The sequence below is a fragment of the Oncorhynchus kisutch genome, linkage group LG28 (genome assembly GCF_002021735.2).
Source record: "Oncorhynchus kisutch isolate 150728-3 linkage group LG28, Okis_V2, whole genome shotgun sequence".
NCBI lineage: Eukaryota > Metazoa > Chordata > Actinopteri > Salmoniformes > Salmonidae > Oncorhynchus > Oncorhynchus kisutch.
In genome coordinates, this window is record NC_034201.2 from 51,920,916 (window position 1) to 51,937,384 (window position 16,469).

Here is a 16,469-nt window from a genome sequence, read left to right on the forward strand (position 1 = left end):
AGTCTGTTGTGAAGAGAAGAGAGACAGACAGGTAGATAGTCTGCTGTGTTGGGGAGCACACACAAATACACACACCACAATAACACACAGACACACATAGACACACACACATACACACACACACGCACAAAGACACACAGACACATACTCCTCTACCTGGAACTCATCACCAGGTTTTCTCCTGGCAGGAGGAGGAGCCAGTTTAAGAGAAGGAGCAGAGTCTGTCCTGAGAGATGGGGAGAGCGAGAGTGAGAGAGAGGAAGAGAGAGAGAGGGAGGGAGGGAAATGGAGAGAGAGACAGAGAGAGTAAAGCAGTCAAATAAAAATAAATGATTTAAACTATAAATATGCATAGACCATCAGATCATTTTATTTAACTAAGTCAGTTAAGAACAAATTCTTATTTGCAATGACGGCCAAACCCAGACGACGCTGGGCCAATTGCGCGCCGTCCTACGGGATGCCCAATCACAGCTGGTTGTGATACAGCCTAGCTTTGAACCAGGGCCTGTAGTGATGCGTCTTACACTGAGCTGCAGTGGCTTAGACTACCGCGCCACTCGGGAACCCCAAGAAGGTAGTAGGGAAGGGGTGGGAAAGGAATTGACAATCAGTCAGTGAAAGCATTACCTTATTTATCTCTAAATACCACAAGGAGTATGCAAGTGAAGTTTAGTCTAGTGCTGTAAGTTGTTTGTCTTTGAATACAGGTAATCCTTCTTAAAGTCATTACTTTATGTATTGAGTTTATTATGTTGTCAATTCGACTAATATTTCACATTGTTCATCTGCATAATTTAAATTGAAAGTCCATTTGATAAATAATCCCAACAACATCTATTGTGCCACCAACTGGTCTGGCCAGTTGATACTAGCCATCCCGGATCCGGGATCGTGAATACAGCCTCAAGTCCATTACCCTTACGCAACGTTAACTATTCATGAAAATCGCAAATGAAATGAAATAAATATGCTAGCTCTCAAGCTTAGCCTTTTGTTAACAACACTGTCATCTCAGATTTTCAAAATATGCTTTTCAACCATAGCAAAACAAGCATTTGTGTAACAGTATTGATAGCTAGCGTAGCATTTAGCGTAGCATTGAGCGGGCAACATTTTCACAAAAACAAGAAAAGCATTCAAATAAAATAATTTACCTTTGAAGAACTTTTTGTTTTCAAAGTCTCCTTTCAATGAGGAGACTCTCAGTTAGAGAGTCAGTTATCCCATGGAAAAATGCTTGCAGCTGAAGATTACGCACCAATTTCGACAAAGGACACCGGGCGGACACCTGGTAAATGTAGTCTCTTATGGCCAATCTTCCAATGATATGCCTACAAATACGTCACATTGCTGCAGACACCTTGGGGAAACGGCAGAAAGTGTAGGCTCGTTCCTGGCGCATTCACAGCCATATAAGGAGACAATGGAAAACATTGCCTCAAAAATTTTGCTCACTTCCTGTTTGAAGTTTCATCTTGGTTTCGCCTGTAGCATCAGTTCTGGTGCACTCACAGACAATATCTTTGCAGATTTGGAAACGTCAGAGTGTTTTCTTTCCAAAGCTGTCAATTATATGCATAGTCGAGCATCTTTTCATGACAAAATATTGCGCTTAAAACGGGCACGTTTTTTTATCCAATAATGAAATAGCGCCCCCATAGTTATCACACAGTTTCTAAGGACATATACATAAGGTTTACAGAGCAAATGTCATGGACATTGGTTCAGTTACAGTTTTTAACAATTACTTTGGCACTACTTTCAGAACCTTGTGGTCATTTTTCAAAACTCTAGACACAAAACTCAAAACGGTCATCACTTGTAACACAGGCTGTCCAATGTTCAAAACATTGCATTGTGCATTCATATCTCTAAAGAAACCTTGCACTTGCAGAATCATTGGTTCAAATAACTCATTTATCATGAAATACCATAGGAACATTCATTTAGATCACCCACACACAAGATACCGATAGTTTCACTGTGTAGTTGTTCGTACGATCATTAAATATTGTAGTACAAAATATGTGATACATGTTTCATTATGCTACTACACGTAAATACATCACTGTAAAATAACTAGTAGAGAGAATATTACAGACACAGTGGAATCATTGAACAGAATGACATTTATTGATGAAATACAATAAAATCACAACATAGGTTTCTTTGAATCAAAGCAAAAATAATTAGCTACTAAAAAATAAAAAACAGTTAACGGTCAACTGCAGTGTTCCTCACCTGACTGTAAGAAGCAAAACAAAAGATTGATTACTGTACTTCTATATATTTCCATCAACCCTGTCTTGTGGATTTGGCCACAGGTTCTCATCCACATCACAATGGATGTTTTCATTAGCCAATCATCTTGGGAAGAATCTTCGGGCATGGCGAATCCAGGCCTGACACTGGTCTGATAAAATCATGTAGTAACCAAAAAAGTGTTAATAAACACATCCAAATATATGTTATATTTTAGATTCTTCGAAGTAGCCACCCTTTGCCTTGATGACAGCTTTGCACACACATTCTCTCAACCAGCTTCATGAGGTAGTCACCTGGAATGCTTTTTCAACAGCCTTGAAGGAGTTCCCACATATGCTGAGCACTAGTTGGCTGCTTTTCCTTCACTCCGCAGTCCAACTCATCTCACCCAAACCATCTCAATTGGGTTAGTCGTACTCATCAGGGTCTTGACCAGACTGCAGTTCAGCGTCGTAACCGACTTCAGTGGGCAAATGCTCACCTTCATTGGCCACTGGCATGCTGGAGAAATGTGGTCTGATTTGAAACCGGATGAATCCCGGTTTCAACTGTACCGGACAGATGGCAGACAACATGCGTCATGTGGGCAAGCCGTTTAAAGATGTCAACATTGGGAACAGAGTGCCCCATGGAGGAGGTGTGGTTATGATATGGGCAAGCATAAGCTACTGACAACAAACACATTTGCATTTTATCACTGAGAATTTGAATGTACAGGGATACCGTGACGAGATCCTGAGGCCCATTGTCGTGCCATTCATCCACCGCCATCACCTCATGTTTCAGCATGATGATGCACGGCCCCATGTCACAAGAATCTGTAAACAATTCCAGAAAGCTGAAAATATCCCAGTTCTTCCATGGCCTGCATAATCACTAGACATGTTACCCATTGAGCATGTTTGGGATGCTCTGGATTGACATGTACGACAGCGTGTTCCAGTTCCCGCCAATATCCAGCAACAATCAACAGCCGGATCAACTCTATGCGAAGGACAAATGGTGTGAACACCAGACACTAACTGGTTTTCTGATCCATGACCCTTTTTTAAATTTAAGGTATCTGAGACCAACAGATGCATATCTGTGTCCCAATAATGTGAAATTGATTAGGGCCTAATGAATTTATTTCAATAGACTGATTTCCTTATATGAACTGTAACTCAGTCAAATCTTTGAAATTGTTTCATGTTGCATTTATATTTTAGGTACAACCACAAATTCAGTGTGGTTCATCTTATGGATGTCCATGAAAGCAATTACGAGTTTCAAGTTGGTAGTCCTCTGCGGAGTGAAATCACACCCAATGTTATATTGTGGATGAAGAGTTAACTGTCTAACAGAGCATAATCCAGGTTACTCTATCTAGTAACTCATACAAGCAGTAAATCAGATTTAAAAAACAGACTAAAAATACCTTATAGAACAGCAGGGTCTGTGAAGCAACACAGACATTGGCACAGACAAATGCATACACATACAGTGCCTTGCAAAAGTATTCATCCCCCTTGGCATTTTTCCAATTTTGTTTAATTAAAATTTGTAATTTAAATTGATTTTTATTTGGATTTCATATAATGGATATACAGAAAATAGTCCAAATTGGTGAAGTGAAATTTAAAAAATAACAAATAAAATCCCCAAAATAACATGTGGAAAAGTGGTGCGTGCATATGTATTCACCCCCTTTGCTATGAAGCCCCTAAATAAGATCTGGTGTAACCAATTACATTCAGAAGTCACATAATTAGTTCAATAAAGTACACTTGTGTATAATCTAAGTGTCACATGATCTGTCACATGATCTCAGAATATATACACCTGTTCTGAAAGGCCCCAGAGTCTGCAACACCACTAAGCAAGGGGCACCACCAAGCAAGCGACACCATGAAGACCAGTGACTTGCAAAAGTATTCATCCCCCTTGCCATGTTTCCTATTTTGTTCCAGTGAAATGAAAACATTAACTTGTTTAAAAAAATATATATATATATTTTAATGGACAAATGGTGCGTGTATATGTATTCACCCCCTTTGCTATGAAGCCCCTAAATAAGATCTGGTGTAACCAATTACCTTCAGAAGTCACATTATTAGTTAAATAATGTCCACCTGTGTGCAATCTAAGTGTCACATGATCTGTCACATGATCTCAGAATATATACACCTGTTCTGAATGGCCCCAGAGTCTGCAACACCACTAAGCAAGGGGCACCACCAAGCAAGCGACACCATGAAGACCAAGGAGCTCTCCAAACAGGTCAGGGGCGGCAGCGTAGCCTAGTGGTTAGAGGGTTGGACTAGTAACCGGAAGGTTGCGAGTTCAAACCCCCGAGCTGACAAGGTACAAACCAGGCCGTCATTGAAAATAAGAATGTGTTCTTAACTGACTTGCCTGGTTAAATAAAGGTTGCGAAGTACAGATCGGGGTAGGTTATTAAAAAAATATCTGAAACGTTGAACATCCCACAGAGCACCATTAAATCCATTACAAAAAAATGTAAAGAATATGGCACCACAACAAACCTGCAAAGAAAGGGCTGCCCACCAAAACTCACGGACCAGGCAAGGAGGGCATTAATCAGAGAGGCAACAAAGAGACCAAAGATAACCCTGAAGGAAATGCAAAGCTCCACAACAAAGATTGGAGTACATGTCCATAGGACCATGTTAAGCCGTACACTCCACAGAGCTGGGCTTTACGGAAGAGTGTCCGGAAAAAAGCCATTGCTTAAAAAAAAAATAAGCAAACACGTTTGGTGTTCACCCAAAGGCATGTGGGAGACTCCCCAAACATATGGAAGAAGGTACTCTGGTCAGATGAGACTAAAATTGATCTTTGTTGGCCATCAAGGAAAACACTATCTCTGGCGCAAACCCAAACACCTCTCATCACACCGAGAGCATCATCCCCACTGTGAAGCATGGTTGTGGCAGCATCATGCTGTGGGGATGTTTTTCATTGCAGGGACTGGGAAACTGGTCAGAATTTAAGGAATGATGGATGGGGCTAAATACAGGGAAATTCTTGATGGAAACCTGTTTCAGTCTTCCAGAGATTTGAGACTGGGATGGAGGTTCACCTTCCAGCAGGACAATGACCCTAAGCGTACTGCTAAAGCAACACTCGAGTGGTTTAAGGGGAAACATTTAAATGTCTTGGAATGGCCTAGTCAAAGCCCAGACCTCAATCCAATTGAGAATCTGTGGTATGACTTAAAGATTGCTGTACACCATCTACTTGAACCCATCTACTTGAAATGGCTGGAGCAGTTTCGCCTTGAAGAATTGTCAAAAATCCCAGTTGCTAGATGTGCCAAGCTTATAGAGACATAACCCAAGATACTTGGACTATAAACACTTGTACACATGGATTTTGTGTTGTAGATATGTGGTAGTAGAATAGGGGCCTGAGGGTACACACTTAATTGTGAAATCGGTTGTGAATGTGTTGTAATGTCTAAAAAAAAATGTATAGCTGTCATATTTTTGCTGCACTCCAAGAAGAGTAGCTGGTTCCTTGGCAATTAATAAATACAAATACAGTGGTTTAAATGGACACATGTTTTTTGTACGTTTTTGTTTACTTTTTAGCCTTTTTCATTGTATCCAATTGGTAGTTACAGTCTTGTCTCATTGCTGCAACTCCCGTATGGACTCGGGAGAGGCAAAGGTTGAGAGCCATGCGTCCTCCGAAACACAACCCAACCAAGCCACACTGCTTCTTGACACAATGCCCGCTTAACCCAGAAGCCAGCCGCACCAATGTGTTGGAGGAAACACCGTACACCTGGCGACTGTGTCAGCATGCATGCACCTGGCCCGCCACAAGAGTCATTAGACCGTGATGGGACAAGGACGTCCCTGCCGGCCAAACCCTCCCCTAACCCGGATGACACCTGGCCAAGTGTGGGTCTCTCGGTCGTTGCCAGCTGCGATAGAGCCTGGACTCAAATCAGGATCTCTAGTGGCACAGCAAGCAACTGTGATGCAGTGCCTTAGACCACTGCACCACTTGGGAAGCCCTGAGATGTTTCAATAACTCTGCCAAATTTTAACCAATGGTTCATAATACGTTTTTCAAATGTTTTCCAAAATTTCCAAGATGGAGGAAAATCGATCTCAATGGACCTTATTAGTGAGTGAGGCAAATTTGTTCAGCATGAGGAGTTTCAAGTCTCTAAGTCAAACTGGGTGGTGGATATGACGGTCTATGTGAGACTGCTTATAACAGTACCACCTATAGGTCAACCGGTGCCATTATTTTTGACAAAATGACTCATTGCTTCTAGTTTCTGTGTGTCAAATTAGAAAAAATGTGACCCTCTCTCAGCTTGAGTTATCTGACCATGTCAAGAAGAATTCAGAAAATAACAATAGGTTTGATAACTAAAGATATACATACGAGTCAGCATCCATCTCTCCCCTCTGTTTTCTCCTGTTAAGAAGCAGCACAGTGATCGCCACGCCCAGAATCAGCCCCACAGCCAATAGCATGCCCAGAACACTGAAGACATCACCCGTTCCCACCTGGGGCAGTGGCTCTTCTACACAGAGAGAAAAAACACAGTTACACACACACACGCACACACTCCAGGTAACCATTGTAACCAAATGACCTTACCTGTGATGCTGATCTCCATGAAGGCGGAGCTTGTCCCGATGCTATTGGTTGCATCGCAGACATAAATCCCTCCTACCTCGTATCTGATTGGTCCTTTAAATAACAGGACATTGTCACGGATCTCTACGCTGTTCGGTATGGAACCATTCAACCTGCAGGTACACACACACACACCCATACACAAACACACATGAATGCCATTATTCCAAGTATGACATAACATGAATAGCTTCATAAACATCAAACAGACCATAGAATTATAAACAGGACTCATCTTTTTATTTAATCACATAATGGCTTCTGTGACAGCATTGAGGGTGTTCTCCATTTTAAAGGAGTAAACCAACTGAAAAGGTGCATACTGTCACCTAGAGGGTGATGTCTGAACAGGTATAACGACAAGGTTTGGGCCAGTAACCAAAAAGTTGCTAGATCGAATCTCCGAGCTGACAAGGTAAAAATCAGTCGTTCTGCCCCGGAACAAGGCAGTTAACACACTGTTCCTAGGCCGTCATTGTACATAATAATTTGTTCTTAACTGACTTGCCTGGTTAAATAAAGGTAAACACAATCCAGTCTCAGAGCTCTATATATGTGCCTGTGAAATAAAGGTGAAATAAAGGTAAACACAATCCAGTCTCAGAGCTCTATATATGTGCCTGTGAAATAAAGGTGAAATAAAGGTGAAATAAAGGTGAAATAAAGGTTAAATAAAGGTTAAATAAATCAAATGTACAAATGTAAATAAAGGGTAAATAAATCAACACCCCTGGAGGGACATGTATAAAGACAAGGTTGGTGTTTTACTGCCCCCTGGAGGCTGTTGTCTGAACATGTATAAAGACAAGGTTGGTGTTTTACTGCCCCCTGGAGGATGTTGTCTGAACATGTATAAAGACAAGGTTGGTGTTTTACTGCCCCCTGGAGGCTGTTGTCTGAACATGTATAAAGACAAGGTTGGTGTTTTACTGCCCCCTGGAGGCTGTTGTCTGAACAGGTATAAAGACAAGGTTGGTGTTTTACTGCCCCCTGGAGGCTGTTGTCTGAACATGTATAAAGACAAGGTTGGTGTTTTACTGCCCCCTGGAGGATGTTGTCTGAACATGTATAAAGACAAGGTTGGTGTTTTACTGCCCCCTGGAGGCTGTTGTCTGAACATGTATAAAGACAAGGTTGGTGTTTTACTGCCCCCTGGAGGCTGTTGTCTGAACATGTATAAAGACAAGGTTGGTGTTTTACTGCCCCCTGGAGGCTGTTGTCTGAACATGTATAAAGACAAGGTTGGTGTTTTACTGCCCCCTGGAGGCTGTTGTCTGAACATGTATAAAGACAAGGTTGGTGTTTTACTGCCCCCTGGAGGCTGTTGTCTGAACATGTATAAAGACAAGGTTGGTGTTTTACTGCCCCCTGGAGGCTGTTGTCTGAACATGTATAAAGACAAGGTTGGTGTTTTACTGCCCCCTGGAGGATGTTGTCTGAACATGTATAAAGACAAGGTTGGTGTTTTACTGCCCCCTGGAGGCTGTTGTCTGAACATGTATAAAGACAAGGTTGGTGTTTTACTGCCCCCTGGAGGCTGTTGTCTGAACATGTATAAAGACAAGGTTGGTGTTTTACTGCCCCCTGGAGGCTGTTGTCTGAACATGTATAAAGACAAGGTTGGTGTTTTACTGCCCCCTGGAGGCTGTTGTCTGAACATGTATAAAGACAAGGTTGGTGTTTTACTGCCCCCTGGAGGCTGTTGTCTGAACATGTATAAAGACAAGGTTGGTGTTTTACTGCCCCCTGGAGGCTGTTGTCTGAACATGTATAAAGACAAGGTTGGTGTTTTACTGCCCCCTGGAGGGTGTTGTCTGAACATGTATAAAGACAAGGTTGGTGTTTTACTGCCCCCTGGAGGCTGTTGTCTGAACATGTATAAAGACAAGGTTGGTGTTTTACTGCCCCCTGGAGGCTGTTGTCTGAACATGTATAAAGACAAGGTTGGTGTTTTACTGCCCCCTGGAGGCTGTTGTCTGAACATGTATAAAGACAAGGTTGGTGTTTTACTGCCCCCTGGAGGCTGTTGTCTGAACATGTATAAAGACAAGGTTGGTGTTTTACTGCCCCCTGGAGGGTGTTGTCTGAACATGTATAAAGACAAGGTTGGTGTTTTACTGCCCCCTGGAGGCTGTTGTCTGAACATGTATAAAGACAAGGTTGGTGTTTTACTGCCCCCTGGAGGCTGTTGTCTGAACATGTATAAAGACAAGGTTGGTGTTTTACTGCCCCCTGGAGGCTGTTGTCTGAACATGTATAAAGACAAGGTTGGTGTTTTACTGCCCCCTGGAGGCTGTTGTCTGAACATGTATAAAGACAAGGTTGGTGTTTTACTGCCCCCTGGAGGATGTTGTCTGAACATGTATAAAGACAAGGTTGGTGTTTTACTGCCCCCTGGAGGCTGTTGTCTGAACAGGTATAAAGACAAGGTTGGTGTTTTACTGCCCCCTGGAGGCTGTTGTCTGAACATGTATAAAGACAAGGTTGGTGTTTTACTGCCCCCTGGAGGCTGTTGTCTGAACATGTATAAAGACAAGGTTGGTGTTTTACTGCCCCCTGGAGGCTGTTGTCTGAACATGTATAAAGACAAGGTTGGTGTTTTACTGCCCCCTGGAGGGTGTTGTCTGAACATGTATAAAGACAAGGTTGGTGTTTTACTGCCCCCTGGAGGCTGTTGTCTGAACATGTATAAAGACAAGGTTGGTGTTTTACTGCCCCCTGGAGGCTGTTGTCTGAACATGTATAAAGACAAGGTTGGTGTTTTACTGCCCCCTGGAGGCTGTTGTCTGAACATGTATAAAGACAAGGTTGGTGTTTTACTGCCCCCTGGAGGCTGTTGTCTGAACATGTATAAAGACAAGGTTGGTGTTTTACTGCCCCCTGGAGGCTGTTGTCTGAACATGTATAAAGACAAGGTTGGTGTTTTACTGCCCCCTGGAGGCTGTTGTCTGAACATGTATAAAGACAAGGTTGGTGTTTTACTGCCCCCTGGAGGCTGTTGTCTGAACATGTATAAAGACAAGGTTGGTGTTTTACTGCCCCCTGGAGGCTGTTGTCTGAACATGTATAAAGACAAGGTTGGTGTTTTACTGCCCCCTGGAGGCTGTTGTCTGAACATGTATAAAGACAAGGTTGGTGTTTTACTGCCCCCTGGAGGCTGTTGTCTGAACATGTATAAAGACAAGGTTGGTGTTTTACTGCCCCCTGGAGGCTGTTGTCTGAACATGTATAAAGACAAGGTTGGTGTTTTACTGCCCCCTGGAGGCTGTTGTCTGAACATGTATAAAGACAAGGTTGGTGTTTTACTGCCCCCTGGAGGCTGTTGTCTGAACATGTATAAAGACAAGGTTGGTGTTTTACTGCCCCCTGGAGGGTGTTGTCTGAACATGTATAAAGACAAGGTTGGTGTTTTACTGCCCCCTGGAGGCTGTTGTCTGAACATGTATAAAGACAAGGTTGGTGTTTTACTGCCCCCTGGAGGCTGTTGTCTGAACATGTATAAAGACAAGGTTGGTGTTTTACTGCCCCCTGGAGGCTGTTGTCTGAACATGTATAAAGACAAGGTTGGTGTTTTACTGCCCCCTGGAGGCTGTTGTCTGAACATGTATAAAGACAAGGTTGGTGTTTTACTGCCCCCTGGAGGGTGTTGTCTGAACATGTATAAAGACAAGGTTGGTGTTTTACTGCCCCCTGGAGGCTGTTGTCTGAACATGTATAAAGACAAGGTTGGTGTTTTACTGCCCCCTGGAGGCTGTTGTCTGAACATGTATAAAGACAAGGTTGGTGTTTTACTGCCCCCTGGAGGCTGTTGTCTGAACATGTATAAAGACAAGGTTGGTGTTTTACTGCCCCCTGGAGGCTGTTGTCTGAACATGTATAAAGACAAGGTTGGTGTTTTACTGCCCCCTGGAGGATGTTGTCTGAACATGTATAAAGACAAGGTTGGTGTTTTACTGCCCCCTGGAGGCTGTTGTCTGAACAGGTATAAAGACAAGGTTGGTGTTTTACTGCCCCCTGGAGGCTGTTGTCTGAACATGTATAAAGACAAGGTTGGTGTTTTACTGCCCCCTGGAGGCTGTTGTCTGAACATGTATAAAGACAAGGTTGGTGTTTTACTGCCCCCTGGAGGCTGTTGTCTGAACATGTATAAAGACAAGGTTGGTGTTTTACTGCCCCCTGGAGGGTGTTGTCTGAACATGTATAAAGACAAGGTTGGTGTTTTACTGCCCCCTGGAGGCTGTTGTCTGAACATGTATAAAGACAAGGTTGGTGTTTTACTGCCCCCTGGAGGCTGTTGTCTGAACATGTATAAAGACAAGGTTGGTGTTTTACTGCCCCCTGGAGGCTGTTGTCTGAACATGTATAAAGACAAGGTTGGTGTTTTACTGCCCCCTGGAGGCTGTTGTCTGAACATGTATAAAGACAAGGTTGGTGTTTTACTGCCCCCTGGAGGGTGTTGTCTGAACATGTATAAAGACAAGGTTGGTGTTTTACTGCCCCCTGGAGGCTGTTGTCTGAACATGTATAAAGACAAGGTTGGTGTTTTACTGCCCCCTGGAGGCTGTTGTCTGAACATGTATAAAGACAAGGTTGGTGTTTTACTGCCCCCTGGAGGCTGTTGTCTGAACATGTATAAAGACAAGGTTGGTGTTTTACTGCCCCCTGGAGGCTGTTGTCTGAACATGTATAAAGACAAGGTTGGTGTTTTACTGCCCCCTGGAGGCTGTTGTCTGAACATGTATAAAGACAAGGTTGGTGTTTTACTGCCCCCTGGAGGCTGTTGTCTGAACATGTATAAAGACAAGGTTGGTGTTTTACTGCCCCCTGGAGGCTGTTGTCTGAACATGTATAAAGACAAGGTTGGTGTTTTACTGCCCCCTGGAGGATGTTGTCTGAACATGTATAAAGACAAGGTTGGTGTTTTACTGCCCCCTGGAGGCTGTTGTCTGAACATGTATAAAGACAAGGTTGGTGTTTTACTGCCCCCTGGAGGCTGTTGTCTGAACATGTATAAAGACAAGGTTGGTGTTTTACTGCCCCCTGGAGGCTGTTGTCTGAACAGGTATAAAGACAAGGTTGGTGTTTTACTGCCCCCTGGAGGCTGTTGTCTGAACATGTATAAAGACAAGGTTGGTGTTTTACTGCCCCCTGGAGGTCTGAACATGTATAAAGACAAGGTTGGTGTTTTACTGCCCCCTGGAGGCTGTTGTCTGAACATGTATAAAGACAAGGTTGGTGTTTTACTGCCCCCTGGAGGGTGTTGTCTGAACATGTATAAAGACAAGGTTGGTGTTTTACTGCCCCCTGGAGGCTGTTGTCTGAACATGTATAAAGACAAGGTTGGTGTTTTACTGCCCCCTGGAGGCTGTTGTCTGAACATGTATAAAGACAAGGTTGGTGTTTTACTGCCCCCTGGAGGCTGTTGTCTGAACATGTATAAAGACAAGGTTGGTGTTTTACTGCCCCCTGGAGGATGTTGTCTGAACATGTATAAAGACAAGGTTGGTGTTTTACTGCCCCCTGGAGGTCTGAACATGTATAAAGACAAGGTTGGTGTTTTACTGCCCCCTGGAGGGTGTTGTCTGAACATGTATAAAGACAAGGTTGGTGTTTTACTGCCCCCTGGAGGCTGTTGTCTGAACAGGTATAAAGACAAGGTTGGTGTTTTACTGCCCCCTGGAGGATGTTGTCTGAACATGTATAAAGACAAGGTTGGTGTTTTACTGCCCCCTGGAGGCTGTTGTCTGAACATGTATAAAGACAAGGTTGGTGTTTTACTGCCCCCTGGAGGCTGTTGTCTGAACATGTATAAAGACAAGGTTGGTGTTTTACTGCCCCCTGGAGGCTGTTGTCTGAACATGTATAAAGACAAGGTTGGTGTTTTACTGCCCCCTGGAGGCTGTTGTCTGAACATGTATAAAGACAAGGTTGGTGTTTTACTGCCCCCTGGAGGATGTTGTCTGAACATGTATAAAGACAAGGTTGGTGTTTTACTGCCCCCTGGAGGATGTTGTCTGAACATGTATAAAGACAAGGTTGGTGTTTTACTGCCCCCTGGAGGCTGTTGTCTGAACATGTATAAAGACAAGGTTGGTGTTTTACTGCCCCCTGGAGGCTGTTGTCTGAACATGTATAAAGACAAGGTTGGTGTTTTACTGCCCCCTGGAGGCTGTTGTCTGAACATGTATAAAGACAAGGTTGGTGTTTTACTGCCCCCTGGAGGCTGTTGTCTGAACATGTATAAAGACAAGGTTGGTGTTTTACTGCCCCCTGGAGGCTGTTGTCTGAACATGTATAAAGACAAGGTTGGTGTTTTACTGCCCCCTGGAGGCTGTTGTCTGAACATGTATAAAGACAAGGTTGGTGTTTTACTGCCCCCTGGAGGCTGTTGTCTGAACATGTATAAAGACAAGGTTGGTGTTTTACTGCCCCCTGGAGGCTGTTGTCTGAACATGTATAAAGACAAGGTTGGTGTTTTACTGCCCCCTGGAGGCTGTTGTCTGAACATGTATAAAGACAAGGTTGGTGTTTTACTGCCCCCTGGAGGATGTTGTCTGAACATGTATAAAGACAAGGTTGGTGTTTTACTGCCCCCTGGAGGCTGTTGTCTGAACATGTATAAAGACAAGGTTGGTGTTTACTGCCCCCTGGAGGCTGTTGTCTGAACATGTATAAAGACAAGGTTGGTGTTTTACTGCCCCCTGGAGGCTGTTGTCTGAACATGTATAAAGACAAGGTTGGTGTTTTACTGCCCCCCTGGAGGCTGTTGTCTGAACATGTATAAAGACAAGGTTGGTGTTTTACTGCCCCCTGGAGGCTGTTGTCTGAACATGTATAAAGACAAGGTTGGTGTTTTACTGCCCCCTGGAGGATGTTGTCTGAACATGTATAAAGACAAGGTTGGTGTTTTACTGCCCCCTGGAGGATGTTGTCTGAACATGTATAAAGACAAGGTTGGTGTTTTACTGCCCCCTGGAGGCTGTTGTCTGAACATGTATAAAGACAAGGTTGGTGTTTTACTGCCCCCTGGAGGCTGTTGTCTGAACATGTATAAAGACAAGGTTGGTGTTTTACTGCCCCCTGGAGGCTGTTGTCTGAACAGGTATAAAGACAAGGTTGGTGTTTTACTGCCCCCTGGAGGCTGTTGTCTGAACATGTATAAAGACAAGGTTGGTGTTTTACTGCCCCCTGGAGGATGTTGTCTGAACATGTATAAAGACAAGGTTGGTGTTTTACTGCCCCCTGGAGGCTGTTGTCTGAACATGTATAAAGACAAGGTTGGTGTTTTACTGCCCCCTGGAGGATGTTGTCTGAACATGTATAAAGACAAGGTTGGTGTTTTACTGCCCCCTGGAGGCTGTTGTCTGAACATGTATAAAGACAAGGTTGGTGTTTTACTGCCCCCTGGAGGCTGTTGTCTGAACATGTATAAAGACAAGGTTGGTGTTTTACTGCCCCCTGGAGGCTGTTGTCTGAACATGTATAAAGACAAGGTTGGTGTTTTACTGCCCCCTGGAGGCTGTTGTCTGAACATGTATAAAGACAAGGTTGGTGTTTTACTGCCCCCTGGAGGCTGTTGTCTGAACATGTATAAAGACAAGGTTGGTGTTTTACTGCCCCCTGGAGGCTGTTGTCTGAACATGTATAAAGACAAGGTTGGTGTTTTACTGCCCCCTGGAGGATGTTGTCTGAACATGTATAAAGACAAGGTTGGTGTTTTACTGCCCCCTGGAGGCTGTTGTCTGAACATGTATAAAGACAAGGTTGGTGTTTTACTGCCCCCTGGAGGCTGTTGTCTGAACATGTATAAAGACAAGGTTGGTGTTTTACTGCCCCCTGGAGGCTGTTGTCTGAACATGTATAAAGACAAGGTTGGTGTTTTACTGCCCCCTGGAGGCTGTTGTCTGAACATGTATAAAGACAAGGTTGGTGTTTTACTGCCCCCTGGAGGCTGTTGTCTGAACATGTATAAAGACAAGGTTGGTGTTTTACTGCCCCCTGGAGGATGTTGTCTGAACATGTATAAAGACAAGGTTGGTGTTTTACTGCCCCCTGGAGGATGTTGTCTGAACATGTATAAAGACAAGGTTGGTGTTTTACTGCCCCCTGGAGGCTGTTGTCTGAACATGTATAAAGACAAGGTTGGTGTTTTACTGCCCCCTGGAGGCTGTTGTCTGAACATGTATAAAGACAAGGTTGGTGTTTTACTGCCCCCTGGAGGCTGTTGTCTGAACATGTATAAAGACAAGGTTGGTGTTTTACTGCCCCCTGGAGGCTGTTGTCTGAACATGTATAAAGACAAGGTTGGTGTTTTACTGCCCCCTGGAGGCTGTTGTCTGAACATGTATAAAGACAAGGTTGGTGTTTTACTGCCCCCTGGAGGCTGTTGTCTGAACATGTATAAAGACAAGGTTGGTGTTTTACTGCCCCCTGGAGGCTGTTGTCTGAACATGTATAAAGACAAGGTTGGTGTTTTACTGCCCCCTGGAGGCTGTTGTCTGAACATGTATAAAGACAAGGTTGGTGTTTTACTGCCCCCTGGAGGATGTTGTCTGAACATGTATAAAGACAAGGTTGGTGTTTTACTGCCCCCTGGAGGCTGTTGTCTGAACATGTATAAAGACAAGGTTGGTGTTTTACTGCCCCCTGGAGGCTGTTGTCTGAACATGTATAAAGACAAGGTTGGTGTTTTACTGCCCCCTGGAGGCTGTTGTCTGAACATGTATAAAGACAAGGTTGGTGTTTTACTGCCCCCTGGAGGCTGTTGTCTGAACATGTATAAAGACAAGGTTGGTGTTTTACTGCCCCCTGGAGGCTGTTGTCTGAACATGTATAAAGACAAGGTTGGTGTTTTACTGCCCCCTGGAGGATGTTGTCTGAACATGTATAAAGACAAGGTTGGTGTTTTACTGCCCCCTGGAGGATGTTGTCTGAACATGTATAAAGACAAGGTTGGTGTTTTACTGCCCCCTGGAGGCTGTTGTCTGAACATGTATAAAGACAAGGTTGGTGTTTTACTGCCCCCTGGAGGCTGTTGTCTGAACATGTATAAAGACAAGGTTGGTGTTTTACTGCCCCCTGGAGGCTGTTGTCTGAACAGGTATAAAGACAAGGTTGGTGTTTTACTGCCCCCTGGAGGCTGTTGTCTGAACATGTATAAAGACAAGGTTGGTGTTTTACTGCCCCCTGGAGGATGTTGTCTGAACATGTATAAAGACAAGGTTGGTGTTTTACTGCCCCCTGGAGGCTGTTGTCTGAACATGTATAAAGACAAGGTTGGTGTTTTACTGCCCCCTGGAGGATGTTGTCTGAACATGTATAAAGACAAGGTTGGTGTTTTACTGCCCCCTGGAGGCTGTTGTCTGAACATGTATAAAGACAAGGTTGGTGTTTTACTGCCCCCTGGAGGCTGTTGTCTGAACATGTATAAAGACAAGGTTGGTGTTTTACTGCCCCCTGGAGGCTGTTGTCTGAACATGTATAAAGACAAGGTTGGTGTTTTACTGCCCCCTGGAGGCTGTTGTCTGAACATGTATAAA

The 16,469-nt window shown here is 43.9% G+C and overlaps 1 protein-coding gene across 2 annotated transcripts in view; it reads right to left on the minus strand.

Moving 5' to 3' along the window:
• Window positions 1-16,469, minus strand: part of LOC109873350 (nectin-1) — a 40,740-nt gene that overhangs the window by 6,280 nt on the left and 17,991 nt on the right. Inside the window, exons 8-10 of one of the 2 annotated variants that reach the window (XM_031807975.1) lie at window positions 6,892-7,043; window positions 6,673-6,814; window positions 157-226 (exon numbers count right to left, since the gene is read on the minus strand). In XM_031807975.1, coding sequence (XP_031663835.1) covers window positions 157-226; window positions 6,673-6,814; window positions 6,892-7,043 — 364 coding nt within the window. Of the gene's footprint in view, window positions 1-148; window positions 227-6,672; window positions 6,815-6,891; window positions 7,044-16,469 lie in introns of both variants that reach the window. The other variant, XM_031807974.1, reaches the window with a different exon arrangement.